This window comes from Martes martes (assembly GCF_963455335.1).
Source record: "Martes martes genome assembly, chromosome: 4".
NCBI lineage: Eukaryota > Metazoa > Chordata > Mammalia > Carnivora > Mustelidae > Martes > Martes martes.
The window spans coordinates 182,351,974-182,375,147 of NC_137891.1; the positions used below are offsets into that span (position 1 = coordinate 182,351,974).

General features: G+C 51.1%; 1 protein-coding gene across 1 annotated transcript in view; it reads right to left on the reverse strand.

The window, feature by feature from the left end:
• Positions 1 to 12,544: 12,544 nt before the first annotated feature.
• The window catches only part of VPS13D (vacuolar protein sorting 13 homolog D), a 254,821-nt gene continuing 244,191 nt past the window's right edge, over positions 12,545 to 23,174 (reverse strand). Inside the window, exons 69-70 of the mRNA XM_080800390.1 lie at positions 17,607 to 17,847; positions 12,545 to 15,534 (exon numbers count right to left, since the gene is read on the reverse strand). Of these exons, the coding sequence (XP_080656516.1) occupies positions 15,403 to 15,534; positions 17,607 to 17,847 (373 nt within the window). The 3' untranslated portion in view covers positions 12,545 to 15,402. The remainder of the gene's footprint in view (positions 15,535 to 17,606; positions 17,848 to 23,174) is intronic.

Consider the following 23,174-nt stretch of genomic DNA (forward strand, 5'->3'; position numbering starts at 1 on the left):
TGTATCTCCCTGGAAAAATACATAAGGAACCAGGGAGGGGAGCTGGTTGTGGATGATAAGAGTGGGAGGGAGGGAAAAAGATAAGAAAGCATAAATAGAAACAAACACAGATGGCAGAGGACCAGTGTGTAACAAACAATACTCACACAGTCTACTCTACTTCCTGTGCCCTTTCTAAATACTGCATTTTATCTTCTAAATAGACATGATTCAGAAATCCCATCAAGAAAATCTGAAGGACTTTTAAACCCAACAATCTGACCACAGACTAGGCTAAGATGAAAAGACAGGAGTGGTAGGCAAGTGTCCTGGGCACGTTTACAAAGCACCCACTTTGTGATTTGGATGGAAGGGCCACCCTCTACCACTGATAGAGACGGTTTACAATCAGTGGACTCACCATTCCTGCGTTCAGTCTGCGGACATACTTCCAGCATCATGAATTATTGAATCAAAGCACGAATATTCACAGACATTCTGTCGTCATCTGTGTGGCCTCTCTTGATAACTAGACGAACAGAACAACGCTGAGGGTCAAATGCGAGCTATAAGGTGGTAGGATGCCCCCTTCCCCAATACCTCAGCTTCTCTAACATCAGCAGTGTCACCTTCTGGAATAACAGGGGGAAGTGGGCCACGGCCACGGCTAACTCCTGCGCTGAGGCACTCGGGGACAGGCAGGCGGGGGTGCCTCGGGGTCAGACCGGGCCACCGAGGCCTGGCTCTTCCCCTGTCCTGGTCCACGTGCACGTCTCCTGCCTCTCTGCTGGGACCTCAAACAGCCTGGGCAGCTGGCCAGAGACCTCGGTTGTATTTGCAGAGTTGCCCAATCTGATATTGGTGGTTAGCAAACAAACCAGGCTCTGGGAGCCCAAACGGAAGCGAAACAGATGGGCTTCTTGCCTCTTCGAATCCCTAGGGGTCCTCGGCGGGGAGACGCTCCCCCCATTTCATGGCCAATTAGACCTGAACTAACCTTCCCTAAAGCGGACAGGAAGTGTCACCTCGGCTCCCGCCTTCCCCTATTCTCTTGGCTTCCAAGAAACACCAGAGCATGGGGGTCTTGCATTCTTTCCATGGCCTCCTTGACTGTTCCTCAGCCTCCTCTCGTCCAAATGCATTCCCACAAAACTCTAAAATGAACAGATGCCTGAGCCTCACAGACCAAGGGTGAGTATCTGATAGCATCTGCCCTCACCCAAGCAGCTCCCCGAGGACCCCGGACGTCACTCAGAGGCATGAATCTTCATGGTGGCCTTTCTGGCCACACTCGGGGATCCAGGAGGGCTGGGGACGGAGAAGACGTCCCATGGGACTCTGTCCACCACTGTCCAGCTGGTTCGGCTCTGTCCAGCACACGGAAGGGCACTGTGCCCCTTGACAGCACCTTGGGCCGCCCCGCCATGGCCCAGCCCATGCGCCATCTTGAGGGGGTTGGGCGTGCCCTGAGCTGTTGCAGAAGATTATGTCCACATGGCGAGTCAGGTGGGGTCACAGTCGTGGGACACAGCTAGTTTCTCTCAGTCTAGACAGGGAGCAGGTGACATGCTGGCCGAGAAGGCTGAAGGCCGCGCCCCAGCGGGGGCCAGGTGCCCATTCTGTGAACAGGGTTCTCCCCACATCAACTTCCCGGCCTGTGTTCCCTGAGGGCTCAGGAGCCTGCAACTTCCGAAAGCAAGTTGTGTTTCTGTTTCTTTGTGTTTCTGTGTAACAGCCAGCCGCGATGGTCCTATCATCTACTTCTGTTCTGTCCAGCGTGGCAGCCACCACCGACCTGTGACTCTTGAGACGTGCCTAGTCTGAACAGGGATGCTCGGAAGGGTCGAACACACCCCAGATTTGGAAGCTGTAGTGCTAGCTATCTCATTAACTACTGTTTACACTAATTACACACCGAGTGATACATAATTAAAATTAATTTTCAATTTCTTTTTCTTTTTTCTAAAATGTGACTCCGAGAAAATCTTAAATTATGGATCCGGGAGGCAAAGGTGAGCAGCGGCCACTGGGCTTTGAAGGTCATCATTTGGGTCAAGGCTGTTCCAGTCGGAACAGTGCTCTTGCCCTGATCATTCCCGACAGTAGGCACCGCTGGCCGACACCCACCCTGCCCCAGGCCCCTTGCTGCAAACTCAGAGGGCAGCCACAAAGAACCAAGAATCTTCCAAAGACGTCCCTGAGCCTCCTCCTTAGTCTTGTGCACTCCCCCGCAGGGGGACAGTAAGACCTTGTTCTGATGGAACTCGCCTCAAAACCTTCACCTGCCATCTCCTCCGAGGTGTGTGCGGTCTCACTCCTACAACCCAACCTGGATTCCCTGGTAACCCGTGTGGTTCTGCTTCCCTGTTTGATGCCGGTCCCTCCGGAGTCTCTGAGGCCCCCTAACCTAGTGTGAGTAAAAAACCCAACCCAGGGGTGCCTGGGTGGCTCAGTCGTTAAGCGGCTGCCTTCAGCTCAGGTCATGATCCCAGGGTCCTGGGATGGAGCCCCGCATCGGGCTCCCTGCACAGTTCCCTCTCTCACTCCCCCTGCTTGTGTTCCCTCTCTCGCTGTCTCTCTGTCAAATAAATAAATAAAATCTTAAAACAAAACACCAGCCCAACCCAACCAAAAAACAAACAAAGCCCACAGGAAACAAAACTGAGAACATAAAACACACTGATTAATGTAACAAAACACAAAGGGACGCGGTTCAGAAGCAAGAGTTCTGCTCTTCCCATGAGGCCTCTGCGCCCCTATTTGAGATTCCATTTCCTTGCATTCCGCCACCCCTAAATTGCTCTCTCTGCTTCACCCCCTCCCCCGCCCCGTCCACAAGCACGCCCACCTCTCCGCTGTTCACAAAGCACCTAAAGAGAAAAGAAAACAAAAACAAAAAACACACCCCTCCCTCCCTCGCTCTTCCTCTCCTACAGTCGAAGTTTGGAGACACCTACACACACCTCTTCACCTTTGGATCCTATTTCGACACCCACAATTCCCAGAACTGCTGGGCTGACCGTCACCAGTGGCCTAGTTTCCACATCCACTGGCCTCTTCTCAGTCTTGTTCAACCTGACCTCAGAGCAGAGCTCGACGCCCTTGCCCAGTCTCTCCCTCCTCGGGCCCTTCCCACAGAACACCCAGCCCTGCCATCCTCACCTCCTTCTTGATTTCCCTGGTGCCTCATCCCCTCTCGATCCCTCCACCAGCTCTCCCCAGGGCTCTGGCCTTAGCTCCTATCTCTTGTCACCTTATGCCCTCTCTGAGCAGTGTCACTTACTCCGTGGTTCACCTATAAAGTCTGATCTCCAAGGGGATGACTCCTAAATCCTTATCTTTCTGACACTGCTGACTGGATGGTCCACAGGCCGCAGGGTCACGGGATCCAAAATGGAACTCACCTCCCGGTTCTCCATGTTCAAGCAGTGTCGTCAATACCCTTTCTGCTGCAGTGACCTTCACAAGTAAATTGGCCTTTGAACAGATTTAAAACGCCCAGTGCCTCCAGGGATGTCCTCAGGACCTGGCTTCCCTTCATCTCTTGGGTCAGCCTATCTCGATTTGGCTTCAGGTAGGGGCAGGCCCTCCTGACATGCTGGTTCCTGACAGCTCCAGGTTCAAGTCCAGGGGAAAGAAAGCATCTCTTCCTGGTGACCTCTGCCCTACTCCCTGGATTCACTCTGATTGGACCAAGTGTCCATTCCAGAATCAATCCCTGTGTCCAGAGAGAGGATTGCACTGGTTGGCAACTGGATTATATATAAAGACAGTCACTAGGAAGAACACCCCCCCCCCAACCCCGCCGGGGGTGTTAGGAAGACAGTCAGTCGCTGGGAAGACCAGGCTGTTTGGCCAGGACTGAGGTCTTGCCTCTCCCTACGAGGCTGTGAGGACAGAGTAGGTGAGAGATGATTTTCCAAAAGGAATTTAGGGTCTATTTCCAGGAGAAGGGAGAACCAATTTCTGGCCAGACAACAAGGGCAAATGTCCAGCCTGAGAAGTACCATGACCTTGTCCTTACTTTCCTGATCACATATCCCCGAAGTACTGGCTTGATTCTTTTTTGGTGTCTGTTGTTTTGCCTGGACTATCTCAATGGTTCCCTAAGAAGAACTTCTGTCTCTCATCATGCGTGTCATTAGCTTGCTCGGGCCTCTTGCTGAGTCGTGTTCCATCCTTACGTTATGTTCCCTTTTTTTTTTTTTTTAATTCATTCACCTGTTGATGGACATTTGAGTTGTCTCCAGTTTTTGGCTCTTATGATTAACCATTTGTGTAGAGTCTTTGTGTGGACATGTTTTCATTTCTCTCAGGTAGGCAACTAGTAGGACAGATGGGTCCTGTGGTGAGTGTGTTTAACTGAGAAACTTCCAAGCTCTTTTCCAAACTAGTTTTATTATTTTACATTCCCGCCGGCGACGTTCGAGAATTTCACGTGTTCCACACCCTTGCCTATACTTGCTATTGTTAGATGTTGTAACTCTAATATTCTATAGGTGTGTGGTGGTTTTCCACTGTGGTTGTAATCTGCATTTTTCTGAGTGATACTGCACATATTTCCTGTGCTTTTTGGCTCTCTGTATATTTCTTTTGTGAAGTGTTTGTTGAAATGTTTGCTTATTTTCAATTGGGTTACATGACTCATTGAGTTTATTTGCTAAAAAAAAACTGTTAAGAGATTTTGCATCTGTGTTGAGGGATATTGGTCTTTAGTTTTCTTTTGTTGTAAAACCTCTGGTTTTGGTGCTAGAGCAATAAAACGATTTGGAAATGATTTCTGTTTTCTGAAATTGTACCGGATTGGTATAAATTTTCCTTTAAATGTTTGACTGAATTCACCAAAGAAGCCATCCGGGCCTGGACTCTTCTCTGTGGGAAGGTTTTTAATCACAAATTTCATTTCTTTAATAGGTCTAGGGCTATTCAGATTTTCTATTTCTTCTGTCAATTTTGATAATTTGCATCTTTCAAGAAACGTGTCCATTTTATCTGAGTTGTCAGATTTAAAGGCAAAAAGTTATTCATAATGTCCCCTTGTTATCCTTTACATGTCTATAGGATCTGTAATGATGTCCCTCTTTTCCTTTTTCCATGTGAAGTATTGTGGTGGGGCTGTTGGGGGATGGGTAGAAAGAACTAAATCCTAATTCTTCACAGTAGGAAATCAGTAGATAACATCTCTGGTGGGAAGAAATCAAGAACAGGTAGTAGAAACAAGTGGTAGATACCAGGAGAAATTGAAAAAAGAGTTGAAAGTCGTTGCCTCTGTGGACAGGATTAGTGTCAGGTGGGGAATGGCATGGTGAGGGGCAAAGGACTGAAAACCAGTTCATTCTAAACTAGTATAAAATTCTACTTCAGGGTCCTTTCATTTTATATCTCCCCTCTCATTTGCCTTTCCCTATCCCAATTCAGGCTGCACCAAAGGTCTACTGTGTTCTTAGCCTTCTGTGAATTCCTCTTATCAGCGCCACTGGGGTCTTGGCTCAGTCTGGTCTCCTTGGTTGTCAGACCCAAATTCTGCCCCATCTTCGGGGATGGCAGACCTGGGCATCCCCAGGGATTCTAACCTTGGGCCAACGGCATACCTGGTATACTTGAAACTCAGAGGATTGTTTTAACATCCCCTTTGCCAATATATCAAAAGTATCTTCAGTAATAATCGTGAATGAAACAAATACTAGTAACAAGAACAGAAATGCCATTTAAAATCTTATTGAACTTTTCAAATTTGTCAGTAACCATTAAATAAGTATTAAAGTTCAAAGATGAGCACAATGGCTTAATCTTTTTATGTATATTTTATACTCAATGGTTTGAATTTTGATTTTTTTGGTTCTAGACCTACATAACAAATGTTTATTTAAATAACTGTCTGGTAGTAAGTGAATTTTAGTTAAATCAACACTGGCAAAAGGCACAATTTTGGCAACTAGTAAGTTACACCATCGACATAGTGCTCTATTTTCTTTTCTTTCTTTTTTTTTTTTAAAAGATTTTATTTATTTATTTGATAGACAGAGATCACAAGTAGGCAGAAAGGCAGGCAGAGAGAGAGGAGGAAGCAGGCTCCCTGCTGAGCAGAGAGCCTGATGCGGGGCTTGATCCCAGGACCCTGGGATCATGACCTGAGCCGAAAGCAGAGGCTTTAATCCACTGAGCCACCCAGGCGCCCCTCTATTTTCTTTATATTTAATTTACAAACTAAAATTTGCACTTTCCACACAAAGATGTTACACTTTGTGGTCTGCACTCTTTTTCACTGTATAAAATTTTAAGCACAAGTTAAACCCTGCGAATGGTCACATAAAATGACTCAACTTCTATGGCCTCATCTTACAGTCACTGTCTATCACCACTTACTTCACAAAGACTATTTGGACGCAGGCATGGAGTCAGGCAGGGGCTGGGGACCTGACCTGTGCCCAGAGTAGGCTTGAACAACAACTCCAAGTTATTAGAATCACCTCTCTGACTGAAGGGGTATAGCAGAGTCTGTGTGTTGGGAGACCACTGCCTAACTGGGTGTCCTCGGAATTCATTTCCACGTGGAATACAAGGCTTATTAAAGGAGATGCACCACCACATGCCAGTGGGGAGCTTACCTATATGCTATTAAAACTCAACGGAACTTAAGCCCACTAAAGATTTTTAAGGGGAAGAGAAGTTTATCATACATTTTTAGAATTGCCACGTGCCTGGTGATAGAAAAGGCAGACTGACTTTTAGTCCTAGTGGCATTATTATTTGTTAATTGTCTATAGGCACCCAGCAACCATTCCCACCTTTGGTATGTCACTGTCACAGAGGACACTGTCTCCACTCGACCTGCCATCCACACCTTGCCCTAATACAGCTCCTGCTCCCAACGTTCCAGCAAAGTTTTCTGATGGAGAACGCCCTCCATACTGTTGAATCCAACATACAGCTTGAATTTTTTTTTTAAATTTATTTATTTGTTAGAGAGAGAGAGCGAGCGAGCACAGGCAGACAGAGTGGTAGGCAGAGGCAGAGGGAGAAGCAGGCTCCCTGCTGAGCAAGGAGCCCAATGTGGGACTCGATCCCAGGACGCTGGGATCATGACCTGAGCTGAAGGCAGCCGCTTAACCAACTGAGCCACCCAGGCGTCCCCAGCTTGAATTTTCAACACCATTCAACCCATCCGATGCATCCACCATCTTGAAACATTCTCTCCTCCTTTTCTAGCGGCGTCTCCAAGCGCTCTTTCTCAGCCTCCTTTCCTGGCTCCTACGCCTACGTTCATCCATTAGACTTTGGAGCTCCCAGGCTCCCAGTCTAGCCCTTCTCCTCTCACACGCTGCTCTCCCCATAATCTCGTCGACTCCCACGACATCAACACGGCTCACAGGCTAGCCACCCTCTCTGAACTGCCCACCATCTCTGCTTAGAAGGTCACCAACATCTCAAACCAAATATGCCCATAACCTGAGAAGACGTTCACTTATTCACTTAGCGACCAACACATGTTGAACAATCAACAAACACCAGCTCTTTCTCCAGTGCTCTGCCATCTTGGTAATCACGTCACCGGTCCCCGGTTACTTAAGTTGGAAACCTGGGAACTACCCTTGATACCCTGTTTCCCCCCAATCCTCTCCATTAGATCCATCCCTCTGTCTCACCTGTTCTTCTTCAAGAGCATATCCCATCTATCCACTTCGATCTCCACTGTCTCCACCACTTCTTACCTGGACGAGGGCAGCAGGCTTCCACTCTGGACTCCGACCCAGGCTCCATTTCGCAGCCAGAGAGGCTCTTAGTTTATCTTTTTATTTTATTTTTTTAGAGAGGTGTTTGTAGATGTCAGTCTTACAGTGAAACCCTCTGCTTAAAACCTTTGCCCATAGAGCTTATGAAGTCCAGCATGGCCTGGCCCCCGGCCACGTCTCTTCGGCTTCGGCTCACAGCACTCCGGTTCTCCAATGCGCCGAGCAGCTCCCATGTCCAGGACTCCGCATGAGCACCTCTCTCTCCTCTGTGCCACTAGTTCTTAGCCCTTCAGGACTCCAGCTCCTTGTCCCTAACCCAGTGAAGTCTTCCGTGCCCCACCCTGTGGTCCACGAGCCCAGTAGGGGCAGTGAGAGTGTCCCCCTACTCATCCCATCTCCCTGGCGCCCATCCTGAGGCTGAACCCAGGTAGATGATCACAACAAGGGTGCACAGTGCCTCCCTGTTGGGGGGTGGGGGTGGGTGGGGAGAAGCTCAGAAGCTGTGTTGTCCGGGCATGCCTAGGAACGGGTCCATCAAACAGAACGGAATTGCCCTTCTGTAGGCTGGGCTAAACTTTCCAGAAGTCTCTGTGTACTCCCAAAGTTGAGTGCCTTAGGAAAACATGTCCCAAGGGCACGACATCCCCTGCTAAAGTCATCTCAGCCCCTCTCCCCACAACCCCTCCCTCTGGGGCTCACTCATTCAGGGCTTCCAAGGGTCAATTTGGTCTGGATGCATCCACTTCCTCCAAGGCAAAATGTATCCATGCCTTTTTCGTGCTTTGGAGGCTGCTGGGAATAAGCAGGAGGTGTGAGGTTTTATTACCCCCTGGGAACTATTTACACTGGGCGTGCTGCTCGGGTCAGGGCTGTGGGAGAAGTGGGCGGGCTCCCTGAAGGCGACAAGTGGGTGGGCCCAGCTCCCAGGGGAAGGGACGCAGCTGTGCAGCGCTATTGTTCTGGCATCAAATCCTTCTAAGGCTCCAACTGGATTGCTTGGCGGCAGCTTAATTAAGGCTGCTGTTTTCTTCTTTCTTCTAAGTTTGTTTACTTTATGCACTTTCCAGGGGAGTACGTGTAAGTTAGAACTTGCTTCTCTGGCCACTTGAAGATGTGGGGCAGAGCTCGCTCGCTCTTTCTCTCTCTCTCTCTCACACACACACACAAATAAGTAAGACCATACAGGATTTGATTAATACAGTCTGCAAACTCCGACTTCTATCTGTGTAAGTGTGGATGCTTGTATGTACGCACCTATCTTCACATGCCTCAAAGAGCACACACTTTTGTTGCCTATGTTCATGGAACATTTCCAAGAATCGATCAAGTACTTGGATAAAAAGAACTACAGCACATTTTAAAAAAATGTTACTTTTACTGATTATAATGCAGTAATGCTTGAAATAACTAATTTAGCAAGGATAAATTATTTTTAATATTTAGAAATGACATATTCCTAGGTAGCTCTTAGGTCAAAGAAGAAATCTAAAGGGCAAGTAAAAACTATACAGAAAATACTTCATACCCAAACCTGAGTTAAACAGAGCTGTATTCAGAAGAAAATTTATAAATGCCATTGTTGTTTAAGGAGAAAGGGTGGCACCAAACAAGACAAAACAAAATTGAGTACTCGTCTTGGAAAGCAAGAAAGAAGCAGTAGAAGAAATCAAAACACAAGCCAGGTAGGGGAAATAAAAGATTAGAGGTGTCATGAACAAAATAATAAAAACAAAACAACAAAGAGAAACAAATTCCAAACTGGTTCTTTGAAAAGAACAATAAATCACAAATAGGCGAGACTAGGAAGAAGAAAGAGAAATGACTGGATGCAGGAGGTATCATGTGAAGGAGAACACGAACAACTGTCTAGCCACACAGGAAAAACCTATCAGAATTGGAGGATCTAAAAAAAAAAAAAAAAAAGGCCCCAAACAAAAACCAAAACTGCAAACCTCCTGCCAAAATGGACGTAAGAGATGGAAATTGGACATTCCAATGAGCAGAAGGCACGGGGGATGAAAAAGGGGAGCCATTGAGGGAGAGTCTAGAACCTTCTATCTCGCTTTAAAAAACAAGAGTGGGAAATTCTCAGGTAATTCGAGTATCACGAGCCAGAGAAAACAGTGGGTGTCTCCCTGGCCCATTTTATGAAGCCGACGTAATTTTAGTTCTACCCTCAGATGCAGATATAGAGAGAAAATGACGGAGGCCTCTCACTTTAAAGACGCAAACACTCAATGTATTAGGCAATCGAGCCAGGAAACGTATCAAAAGAATAACACATTAGCACATTCTGACCAAACGGGGCTTATTCCAGGGGATAAGGGTGGCGCCCCATCAGGAAATCTGTCCACATCATGTAGGACATTAAAAAAGGCGGGGGGGTTAAACTGGAAAAACAATGTGGTCCTAAGAGCCGGTGCTGAGAGGCCGGCGGTTTGTCATTCAGCAGCCCCTGAGTCCCTGAGTCCCTGTGAATGAGAGGAAAGATGGGACACCACTCTGTGCTCATCAGACGGGTCCACGCTATGGGTGCCCGGCCCCCCGACTCCAGCAGGTCTGGGAAGGGACCTGGTGTGTACCCCCCGCTGCATCTGCTCCCGGGGGGTCTACCGCATGGACATGAAGGGAGGGCCCGTGCCCAGAAACAGGAGGATGCTTGTTTATGGCGGCCTTGTTCTGGGCTTGGGGGGGGTGGGCGGTGGCCCCAAAGCGAAGCCAGAGCCCATCCACGTGGAAGCAGTTGAATCTGATACAGAAATGCCGATACGCAGAGTTTGAGGGAACAGTTCACACCACTTGTCGGCGACACGGAGGGGTTGCAGAAGAGTGTCCGGGATTCCGACGTTCGTGGAAAGAAACGCCGGGAAAGCACGTGTGAGCGGACCCTCGCGCCGGGAGGAGGCGGGCGCTGCCCAAGGTTATCAGAGGGGGAGATGCGGGGGTGGGGGGCAGAAAGGGGCAAATACTGCGTTACCTGCTTTCATATGGTAACGGGAGTGTGACATCATCTTTTTGGTTTGCCTTTCTGTGAAAAAGATCAAGCTAATTTTAGAAGTTTCGGGAGGTTTCTCCAGAAGCATGTTCTCCCTCTGATGTTTATGGATTCTCGAATCATCTCCCGGCCCGAGAAAGGAAGCTTGGACCAGCAGCGACTGAGCAGGACCTGGTCTTCCCTGTGGATGGTGGCGAGCGGGGCTGGGAGGGAGGCAGAGGTCACAGACACACCCTTTCAGTGCTGGGTTTCTCCAAGGCCCGGAGTGCTCAGACAGCTGGTCCTCCAGCACCGACCACCCCCCCGCCCCCGCCCCGGAGCCCCTGAACTATGCTAGCTGCACGGTCTGCCTTTCGGGGCGTTGGCCACAGCTCCTCGAGTCTCTCTCACTTGGAAAGGCACACTCTTTGGCTGTGGGCTTTGGTTTGGAAAGGGTAGCCCCTCCCTTCTCTTCCCTGAGCTCTCGGATTTCTGTTTGACATTTGGTTCTGGCTGGCTCTCCTGTTGAGCTCCGGTGGGCCACGGTGGCTGGAACATCTGAATGGGCAGGAGGGGACAGTTCTCGATTAAATCCAATTCTTCGCCTGTTCCATGCTAAATCGTGCGGCTGAGTGCGGCTGGAGAAAACCAGAACCAGGCTGCCTGGTCTCAGTTTAATGATCCCCAGCCTCGAATGGGCCTTTCGGGTTTCCTGGCTGACCTACTGTCCGTACCTCCCTGGTCTGCTCACTTTCCCATGATCTCAAATGTCTGTCTTACCGTTCCCTCCCCCTTCCTCCAGATCTCTGTCACCTCCCGTCCGTGCTCCCTCTCCGCTCATCTGACCAAGGAGAAGCAACGGAAACAAGCAAACGAGGATGTCCTTCAGTTTCCACCACATCTACCCTCTTCCTGGCTTGTCTCCCTCCTCCCCTTTGACTGCCTTCCTGTATTACCACCCCATCACCCTTCTTCAAGTTCCAGCTGCTTCTCTCCTTCCATTTCTAGCCAGGTTCCTCCACAAGGCTGTGGATATACCTTGTTGCCAATCAACGTCCCCCCGACCCTCCTTCCATTTTCCTCTGGGCTCTACTGCCGTGCGGCTCTCCTCGTCTCCACTCCACTGAAGCTGCCTTAGGAGGCCCCACAGACCACGGGGCTGGAGACCCAGTACTGTTGCTCCTCATCCGACCTGACTTAGCAGCAGCACCTGACACCCTCCCTCCTCTCTGAAAGCTTTCTGGACTCGGCTTCTAGGATCCAAACCCTCCGGGCTTCACACCTGTTTCTGGACGCTTCTGCTGCCTCCTGGGCTTTTCCTCTCCACCTGCTCACACTCTAAACTTTGGGGAGCCCCAAGGTTCAGATGTGGGGCTTTTTTTTTTTTTTGCTAGACCCACTCGACTTACCCCTTTGGGGACTTCATCCAGGCTCCATGGGTCATCTGGATGCTGAGGACACCCAGTAGGAGTCCCCTCGGGCCTGGACATCTCTTGCGAGCTCCGGCTCAAGCAGCGTCAAGGAGGCACCTTCAACTTAGCACATACAAAGTGAGCTCTAACCCTGCTCCCCCTGAAGCCCCCTCTTCTCAGCCGACATGACAACTTCCAACCCGGGGAGGCCCCGCCGGGTCAGTCACCTGAGTGGGGGTGGGGAGGGGCTGCCCGCACAAAGCCGGGCTCTGGAGGCCGAAAGGCGAGGGTTTCGTCAAGGTGAGGGCTTTGCCCCCGTAGCGTGCTTGTGGGGAGCGAGGGGGAGAGGCTGAGCGTTACCGTGAACGCTGTAATATGTGTGGCACTGGCCACCGGCGATGGTTCTAGAATCTATGAACATCAAGAGACCAGAAGCAAACAACCTGTCCGGGAAGTCAATAAAGCATTTTATTCCACAGGAAGAAAAATAACGACTCTGACATGAGGAACAGATGAAAGAGTCTTAACAGATCGGTGACCGTAAGTAACCATGTTTACACAGTGGAGAACCAGATCACTTAATTTCAGGTTTTATCAAGCAGCTACTATGGTATTTTGAGGCACAGATGATGCTTAAAAAAAAAGTCGCCCTAGAGCCTTCTGAACATCCCGGTGAGTCCCCACCAGGCCGCTGGCTGTGCCCGCAGAGGTTGGACAGGGCCGCTTCCCCCGCTGCCGTCAGTGGGGGTGCGGGGGCGCCTCCCTCAGTGCTCCCCGCGGGCGAGGCCGCAGCTCTGGCTGCCCGGCCCTGTGGGTTGGCCCACTGTGCTGGGTCGGGGAATTAGGATGGCTTTTGATTTCTCCTTATCCAATTTCTCCTCATTCAATTTCTTTTACTTTTCTCGGAGAGAAACTGTGTATTTGGGACAGCATGAAAATCGGGAGAAATTATCATAACAAAGTCTTAGACATCATGGGCTAAACACCAATTGAAAAAGAAACCGGGCACTCAAGGAGCCTGGGGCAGGGCCTGCTTCCTTCAGGGCTTTGAATTCTTTCCTGGCCAAGCAGGAGGCTCAGTCCAAGGCCCCCGAAGCCCACCCCCCCCCCGCCCCGGGGTTGGGGGGGGCCGTGAGGGCAGAGAGCCCCAGAAGCTCTAGCGTCTTCTCAGGCTCCTCCGGGCGAGGACTTGCACAATCCACCGGACAGGCGACTGTTTCTAGAGCCGATTAAAGTCAGAAGGGCACCGGGAGGAGGGCACCACGCGCAACAACTCTTGGTGGCCCGTGGGTAGCAGCTCTGCCTGGCGCAGCCCCTCAGCTGGCTTCCTGCATCCCAGCTGCCACCAGGGGCCGAGGGCCGTCCGCTTTGATTACACGAACGCCCACTGGCTTCATTCCAGAAAGCGACGGAAGGCTCACCGAGGCAAACGATCAGCCCTTCTGAGAGTCTCATCTTTAGGAGATCGTGGTCTCCGGCAGGCGGTGGGTCACTGATGGCAAAAGTGGGGCACAGCTGGGGAGGCTAGCGGGGAGGACCCGTGGCAGGTGACGCCGGGCCGCGCTGCTGTGGGTCTCGTGTGTGAGCGGAGGGTCGTGACTGCCCCCCAGCAAAGACAGACAAACAACAAACCAAAACCCACCCCAACCCTTCACAAGCCAAGTTTCGATTTTGCAGTCCACCAACTTAGAGCCCGTGAAGACGACACAGACCTTGGAGTTCACGACGATCCCTGGAAACACGGTTGAGCCAAAGCTCTTGAGCACTTGTGCTAACGCTCCCCTCCGGCTTCTTTGAAAACACATGCCCGCACGTGCCCACACATGCACACACGCGTGCACACGCGCAGGGGGAGGAACAGTGAGGTGGACAGATCAGCTTCATCTGTGTCGCGGAAGGGTTTGGGTCAGGACTTCCAAACACCAAAACCTTCTACACATCCGCTGATGCACTGCGCCTCGATCTCAGCTATGTGTGATGAGGCCGTAGAGACCGATGAGCTTCGCCACAATGAAAATTTAAAAATCACAAGGCTAGTCATTCATACTGGAGTGAGCCCCCCCCCCCCCCCCCAGGGAAACAGCAAACACAAGCCCCAGGAGGAAGAGGGCTCTCGTCGCAGGCCTTGCTAACTGGCTGGAACTTAAGACCAAGGACAAGAGATGTTCTAGCCAAATCTTGGTTCCATGAAAAATGGACAACACAGCTTTTCTTAATACTCAAGTTTCATTCCCTTTCCCGAGACTCTCTCCTTTCTCAAGTCTGGTGTTACCACGGCTGACCCCAGGGCTGTGCAGCTGTGGTACCTGCCTGTGGCTTTATCGAAAGGAAAGAGTCGTAGGACCTTCTCCCTGTTGTTACCCAGAAAGGAGAGCCTCTGAGCGGGGACTTCTGAGAAGTCTGTGGATTTTTGATTTGTTAAAACAAACAGTTCTGTGAGATGTTTTTCCTTCTAAATCAACAGAGCCTACCAGTGTTTCAAACTGACCCTCTCTGATGATAACCCAAGAAAAACTTACGATGCTGGTGTGCATGAGTGTGCACACGCACACTCAGACCCAGAGTAACAGAACACAATTTACCTCAAAGTTGGGCAAGACTAGTCAGGAGAAAGCCAAATAGATGGAGAAAAAAACGAAGTGGGGGTGGGGAATAAATAAAAGATGGGTTTCCCAGCCACCGTCCTGCACCTCCCTCAGGGGCTGGCTCCGGCTCTGGGGCCCGGGCTGCCCGACCCGGCCTCGGGGGCCCTGGGATTCCAAGGCGCCCACCAGAGCACCTCCAGTCTCACTCAATCTTTGTTCCTGTGACTTCTCTGGTTTCCAAAACTAACACAGAACATTCTTCAACTTTCAAGAATGCCTTTTTATAGAGAGTACCCTGAATTAGACGTGTAGAATTAGTGCAATAAAAGATCCAATATAATTTTATATTACTTTACAGTTAACAAACCTTTACACACATCACAGGCCCTGTTCAGAAATGCTCCTATATATTTACAAACACACAGTTGTACCTATATACATGTTAACAAAATACAGGGCAATCTAAAAATTAGATTCATCTCAGTACACTTTTTTTTTTAACGTTATTCAACCAAAACCTTTTAAAAATTATTTCCCCATAATCTAAAGTAACCCTCCACCCTACCCACAAATTAATATGGTTTCCACTTGTATCTTCCCCTTGTTTCTTGATATCGTCCCCCAAACCTTATTCTGGTTGGACTGAGGCCCAGCCGAAGGGCCTTTCCTCCTGATGGATCTGGGGTGTCTGGGAGCGTCTCTCGGGCAGCTGCGGCCTCTCAGGAGTCCGGCTCCAACTGCTCCTGGTTTTCATTGAGTCTTAACATAAGCTGCTGTTCATAGTAAAGGCTCTTTGCATAGTTTATCTCTTGTGATAACTTGACAGCAAGGCCCTCAGATTTCACATGGACCTGGAGAGCAGAACAGAATCAGTAACGCACCCAGGGGTGCGGCCAAACAAATCCCAGGATGTGGACCATTAAACTGCCCCAGGCATTGGCTCCCAGCCTGGTGGCAGATCGGAACAGTATGGGTTTACTTTTTTTTTTTTTTTTAAGTAGGCTCCACGTCCTGCATGGAGCCCACTGTGGGGCTTGAACTCTCGACCCTGAGCTCAGATACAGAGTCGGACCAGACTGAATTAACAGGGCGCCCCTGGTATGAGTTTCCTTCTAAGAAAGATTCCCAGACGGGGCGCCTGGTTGGCTCAGTGGGTTAAGCCTCTGCCTTCGGCTCCGGTCATGGTCCCAGGCTCCTGGGATCAAGCCCCGCATCGGGCTCTCTGCTCAGCGGGGAGCCTGCTCCACTCCCCCTGCCCCCCCCCGCCTGCCTCTCTTCCTAATTGTGATCTCTGTCAAATAAATAAATAAAATCTTTAAAAGAAAGAAAGAAAGAAAGACAGAAAGAAAGAAAGAAAGAAAGAAAGAAAGAAAGAAAGAAAGATAGATAGATAGATTCTCAGGGCCTGTTCCTGGTGAGTGCTGATTCCAGATTGGGTGGGGCGGGATTCCTGGAATCTGTATCTTTAACGTATGCCCCAGGTGACTGGGTGGTCAAGCGATAGTTACCTGACATTTGGGACTCCCTGGACGGGAGCACCGGCCTCAGCTCTGAGGAGCCGAGGGTCTGCTGAGGCTCGACAAAGAGCGAGAAGGAAGGATTGCACCACGGGGACCCACCTCTAACGTCCAGTGACAAGTCAAAGAGGGAAGAAGGAGTCTTTCTTATCAAGAATGCCTCGTTGCCCACTTGCCCTGAGAGGAGCAAAAGCGTTGGCTGGGCAAAAGCTCCCCACCATCGAGAGGAACTTGTGGAAACGCTCAACTTCTGGGTGTTAACTCTGTGAATCTACCAGCCCTGATTTAAGCCAACGACCCCAGGGGAGCGTGCACAAGCCAAGCCAAACCCGACTGCATTCCTGAGCAGGGGAAGGTCGAGGGATTCCTGAGGAGAGAGGCCCAAGAAGGTTGGCTGTGGTTTCTGATCTGTAGAGGGAGCCGGGGGCAAGCAGGGCCATTTTGAACGGCCCATCATTCTTGAACGTGGGTTTGAAAATCCTGGCATACCAGGTGAAAACTGAGCACGACTAACACCTCGGGCTCTCGTAAAGCCTGCGAAGAAGTCAGAGGACGGCGAGAGGTGGTGAGCTTCCCACACGCGCCTCTGCGGAGCCAACGGTTTCTCTGAGTGGAGGCAGCAAAGGGGTCTAGGCCTCCAGCTCCGGAGTCACATCACCCGGGCTTGTACCCCAGTTCCTCCCAGTGTTGCCCATATAACCTGGAGCGAGTCACGGGCCCAAACCAAGCCTCCTTACCAGGCAAGAGGGACCGACGGCACCGCGCCACATAACCCTCAGGAAATACTCAGTGTCTGTCCAGCAGGCCACACGGCGGATCCTTAATGTACGCTGGTGACTAATGGGAATGTTACTATTTGAAAGTCCTGCCGTGACAATACCTTGTACCCTTTGGAGGCGATCTACCCATTTTATTTAGGAAAATTTATTTAGAATTTATTCTGGGGAAGGGCCTGTGCTGGACACTGCTTCTCTGTGCGGAAAAACAAGTCTGTGACTGTGACCCAGGAGAAACAGCTGAGAAGCCAGTGTGGGCTCTAACTCAGGGCCAAGCACTGCAGAGTCCCGGTTTTTAGGAATAAAACCCCCCACGTGTCATGTGGGTAGGTCCTCACCACTCGCTACAGCCGGTATTACTAGCCACACTGTTATCGATGGGCAGGGGAGGCCCAGGGGCTGGGTCGTTCCTGGTGGAGCTGGGAGGGCAGCATCGCCCCAGTTAACGCACACTGAGCTCCTTCTGTATGTGGGACTGAGGAGCAGAACCCCCGCGGAGGAAGAACAGTCCAGCGTAAACCTTAAATCAGTGCCTGGTGAAAAGTGTAAGCCTTCGAGAGCCCTTTCTGTCTCTTAACCACTGCGTACACCCAATCGGGGGCTCAGGAGATGAGCCAGCAGCGCACTCACCATGGGCTTCTGGTGGGAAGGGCCAGGGATGGACACGCCACTGCTCGAGTTCACTGCCTTCTTGGTCACCTGCACGTACACCTTCCCGTGGTCTTTGGAGACGAGGCAGTGGTAGAGATCATCGTATTTGACCTCCAGGAAGATGGCCTCTCGGTCCACATAGTCGCCCCTCTTCAGGAAGTAGACGGCTTTGGAGGAGATGAGCACACAGTAGCTGTCGATGTTCTCCACGGCGATGAAGCTGCCGAGAAAGGGGGAAAATCCGTGTGACGCCCCGAGCTGAGCGGGGCCGCTCCTGCTCACCAAGCCGGCAAGAGGGGAGGAGGCGTGCTGTGGGCTCCTGACCTCGAGTTCAGGCTCCCCCATGTCTTCTACACCACGAGCCTCAGTTTCCCTGTTTGCAAGTTGGGAATAAAGGTGTCACTGACCTCCCAGGGCTGTACGGCACGGGGGCCCCCTACACAGGGCTGCCCGAGAAAGGCGGCTCGTGATGATGACCAACAGGCTCACCAAGAGAAACTCCATATCCTGACATTGCATTGTGGGGGGGGGGGGGGGACTTTCGCAGGGAGAGCTTTTGGGGAGTTTAAGGCACAGAGGACACATGACATTACCCGGGCTTTGTTGGACACAACAGAGGAGGAAAATACAAGCTTTTCACTACTGACAAAGTAGCTGCTGACAACGTTCACTGCTAATGAAGGGCGGTGAAGGCCGGGCCCGGAAGACACAGGCGGGCAGGGTGGCGGAGATGCAGGGTAGGGGGGAAGGGGGAACGACGACTCGGATTTAAACTTGGTTCCCAAGCGGGCGGGTGCGGGAAGACGGCGTCTGCTTCCTTCCCTGTCCCGGCTCTCCTGGGAGGCGGCCGGGCCTCCGCTCCACACGTCAGTGACCGGGAACCTGGGAGAACGCCACTGCATGTTCAGAAAAGTCTAATAAATTAGAAAGAGCTTTCTGAAGCTGTAGTCTTGATTTGACTAACGTTCAGTCATTACTTGGAGGGGCGGTAGGGCCACTCGGAAAAAAAAAAAAAATCCCATTTCTCTTCCTCCATGGAGCTCCCAGATTTAAAGTGGAAATTTATGCACGTCAGACCTTTCAGCTCGGCTCCTGAATGAAGGGCAGTGACCCTTGGAAACGGCCACGGCAGCTCTCCGGGGCCTGGCCGCCTCCGCGGCATCTTGTGACAGCCCGCCACAATGGGGCGGCCACGTCGAGGGACAGCAAAAGAGACCAGATGACGGCAAGCATACTAAGAGCTGACGACAGGCTGGCTGTCAAGCTCTGGCCCCCTGGGACTTGATGTCCTGAGAGGAATTTCCAAACTGTAGCCGCTGAGCTGAGGCTCCCCCTGGAGCTGTTTGGGGACTGGGGTCCCACGATGGCTTTGTTTCTCAGCGGTCACAGAACGGCTGCTGGGAGGGCACCCGCCTGCCTGCTGGGGGCCCCGGCCACTTTCCTTTCAGACCTATGCCTCCCCACCTTCCCCAGAAGCCTCACTGAAATGCTCCACGCCCGCCCCCACCTTCGAATGCCGAACTGCTTACCTTCCAGAGCCCTGCCGGACACAGACGTGGCTCTCCGGGCTGACGCAGGAGCGGGGTCCGCATCGTACACCCCCGCGTCTCTCTGAGAGCCCACCACCACCGAGTCAGCCACCCCCTACGTACTCAAGTAAGTATCCGTCTGTTCCAGCTGCCATTTTAATTACAGCCTTGCATGACAAAAATGGGGGTTTATTGTTCTATTCTAACTGGTTGGCAATGCCAAGAATGCAGACTTGTAAAGTCTCAATGCCAAAATTAGAACTACCCAGCAGCTTTTGGTGTTCAGGCCACTTAGCGCATAATTTCCCACATTCTAGGTTCTGACAGTATCAAGGCGGGAGCGTTATCGCTTAATCAAACTGAAAGGAATCTCAAACAGCAACTCCGGGGTAGGGGGAAGACAAGAGGGAACAGAGGGAGACAGACAGAGAGAGGCAGATGACAAAAGCATCCTGACATAGACAGGAAGCACCACAGGCCCAGAACTTGCCGAGCAACTGACATGAAAACTGCCAATGGCCCATGGTTTCCGAGCACAGGTGGGCTGGGCATGCAATGGGCTCCCAAAGGAGACCCCAAAGTTGGCCGCTGCCCCGGGGTGAGAGCAGGAATGTGCATTAAAAATCCAACTGGGGGACGCCTGGGTGGCTCAGGCAGTTAAGCGTCTGCCTTCAGCTCTGGTCATGACCCCAGGGTCCCGGGATTGAGCCCCGCATCGGGCTCCCTGCTCAGCGGGAAGCCTGCTTCTCCCCCAGCTTCTCCCCCTGCTTGTGTTCCCTCTCTCACTCTGCTCGTTCTCTCTCAACTAAATAAAATCTCTAAAAAATAAAAAAAAAAAAATCCAGCTGAGGTTATTTCCTCTCCTCTGGTCCAGTGCGGGATGGACCTACGCCATGGCCCTTACCCCCACTCGCACCTGTCTGGAACCTGCCGTCGCTGACGCTGAGGCCCAGCTTCGAGAAAGCCAGGCCTTTCCATCCAGGCAGCTGCTCTCATGCCCAGGCCAGGGTGGCTGACATTATTAGTGCACTTTCCACACTGGAACACTTTTATAGGCTTTCAAATAGACTCCTTTCCAAGATGCCACAGATGGCGAAGTCCCTAGTCCAGCCAGAGCCGCCGCAGGAGGAAGGGTGGCTCTGGGCTTGGAGGCTCGATGGTGGCACTTGTCACAGAGGAGGAAAGGCTGCCAGGCCGGGTGACTCTGGGCAGGCCAGCTGCCGTCCCTGCGGCTCGGTTTCTTCATCTGACAGACGTGACGCTATCTGCCAGGATCTTCACCAAGCGGCAAAGTCTGAAGAATTCATGGCCAGACCTCTGTTCTGTGCCCGGGGGCCCCGTTCGGACCCTGAAGCCACCACCGGTAATCACACCCTCTGGACACGTCTATCAACTCTTTGAAGTCTTTTCAAATCAACAGCAGATCAGAGCCAACGGTACAAGTGAGAGGAGGAGAAAGGGAGAGAGTGAAGCCATGGCCGGGGCGCCGGGTCCCCAGCGCCGCCTGAGCATGGACCCAGAGGCTGACTTTGCAAACAGCTCTGCCTCTCCGTTTCCCTCCGGACGCGTGCCAACACTCCTGCCACCCGCCACCAGTGCTCCGCGTTTCTTCATCCTCCTCCTCCCCTTTTTCTCCTTGACAGAGTCTAGGATGATTACAGCTCAGCTCTAGACTAGAGGACCCCTGCTATGGAGACAGATCCCAAACATGTCCATCGTCTGTGAGAGGAGCCACGACTCGGGGTGACCGGAGAAGCCGGCCACGGCAGCGCTCTCGGGCCTTCCCCTCTGCCAGTGGCGCCGTCCTCTGTCCCTCTCTTCGGAGCCACAGCGCTTTGTCCCTTCCCGGCCATCCACCTGCGGAAGCTGCTTCTCTCGGGAGGCCCGGCGTTTGCTCACACAGCTCCCGGCGCCGCGGCCGCCCTGGAGCTGTGTCTGGACACTGGGCTTCCCAGTGTTCATTCTGGAACAAGCCCGTTTCACGCAGGGCTGCTCTTGGCCCACAAATGAAGGGACTGTGGTAAAACCTCACGGGATGGCACAGGACGAAAGCCAGTGCGGTCTCAGGGGGACCCTGGGCACACCCTTCTAGCCTCTGACCTGTTAAGAGCCCAGAGGTTCTCTGTGCACACACACGCCACGGGTCCCCACACTCAGCACATGCTCGGCCGGGCTGCTGCCCCTTCCTCCAGCCCCCTCCTCCCTCGGTCTGCCTGGCGCACTGGGCCACATCTCCATCCGGCCACATGGACAAGCGGCCCGGAGGTCACTCCCACCTCCTCCTCACTCCGACTCTGTATTTAGTCAGTGCTCATGCCACCTCCCCAAACACCCTCAGCTCTGTCCCCACACTCCTGTTCGCAGCCACCATCTGTGTTGGGGTCCCCCCACCGTTGGCGCGGACCACACCCACGGCCCCCCCATTGCCTTCCTGTCGCGTGTCTCTGACTGTGATCCATTTCTCTGCTGCCGGCAAAGTGACATTTTGAACACGTAATTCTCAGTGGGGTCCTCTTCAAAATCTCACCACTGCCTATAGGACAGGCGAGTTCAGTACGGCTCTTAGGATCTGGACTGTGGGCCACCTGCCACCACACCCGGCGGACCCCAACCGTCTAGGAACTCTGCCGCCTCCGCGCCTGTGCCCAGCACTAACCCTTCTCTTGTTTGGGGCTTTCTCTCTTCTCTCCCAGGCGCAATTCTCCTCATCCTGTGGGACCAGGTCAACCGTCCACAGTCTTTCCTGGCTCTCCAAGCATAAATTAATCACTTCCCCTTGAGGCCTCATAACACACGGCTCACACTTCTATTTTAAAAGCAATCATACGTTATAGATTGTTAGTAATACTGTCCTGCTTCCCCTGCCAGACTGCGAACTCGTCAAGGAAAGAAAAAAACTTCTCACTTGCCCTGGCACAGAGCAGCATTCAACACACTGACGTGCTAGGTAGTTTTATAAAATGACAGTGAATTTACATTGTAAGGTCCCGTGGAGTTTGCCAGAGCACACGCAACTTTGTATGTTGGGACTGTATTTTACCCAGAAGTAAAGTTACAAAACTCTCTTGGAACTCTTGATCTAACTTACTAAGGATTTAGTCAAGCCATTAACTTTTTTCAGCACAGTTGGCTGATCTGTCACATACAAATTTTCATTTAGGGGCATATCAAAGAATGTCCAATTCCCTAAGTGTCAATGGTTATTGACAGATTATTAACCGGTTTAGAAAACGGAAGCAAATGAATTTTATCCCATTCCTCAAAAGGGCCCGTCTTTTGTTTTCATTTGCAGGCTGTATCTGTTGCTATAAGGTTTACATTGATGATTCTATGCTGTTAGAATCAAGACTATAACCTGCGCTCTAAAAAAAATTTCTGATTTCTGTCTCTATCTGCAATTTGTGAAGAAGGGTAGACGAGACTGAAAATACCATAAACAGTATGGTTACAAAGAGGGCAAGAAAGGAAAATTTGCTCTTGAGTTCATTTCTTTTTGTGCTCTGAATGTGCTGACCACGTGCGTGAGCTTCTTCCGTCAGAGAAAGAACTGGTTTGGCTGGTGGGTTTACAGGCTGTTTTTCTGTTCTTTTTTTATACTTCTCTATACTAGAGGGGGAAAAAAAATCTCATAAATGTCACTTTCTGAAATGACATTTTGCAAATACAATCCAGTCGCCAAGCTCCAGAACATAGTGTCAGGTCACGTGGGTGGCTCATGGGCACCCATTCTGATCAGGTTAAGAGTCACCCTAATGTTTACGATACTGGTGTGTCACTTTGTCTGTGATCAAGTATTAGAAATAAAATAGCAACTTTTTCTTTTCTTTTTTTTTTAAATGAAAATGAGGTCTCTGGCTACAGATGAGATCCTAGTTATAAGGAAAAATTAATTTAATCGGATGGGACAAATTTTACTTTAACATCATCTTAACCCAGGATCCTATTTCAAAACCCAAACTAAAAAGAATGGGAAGCAACGGTAAGTCTGCAACATACCAAAGAAACAGTCGATTTTTCT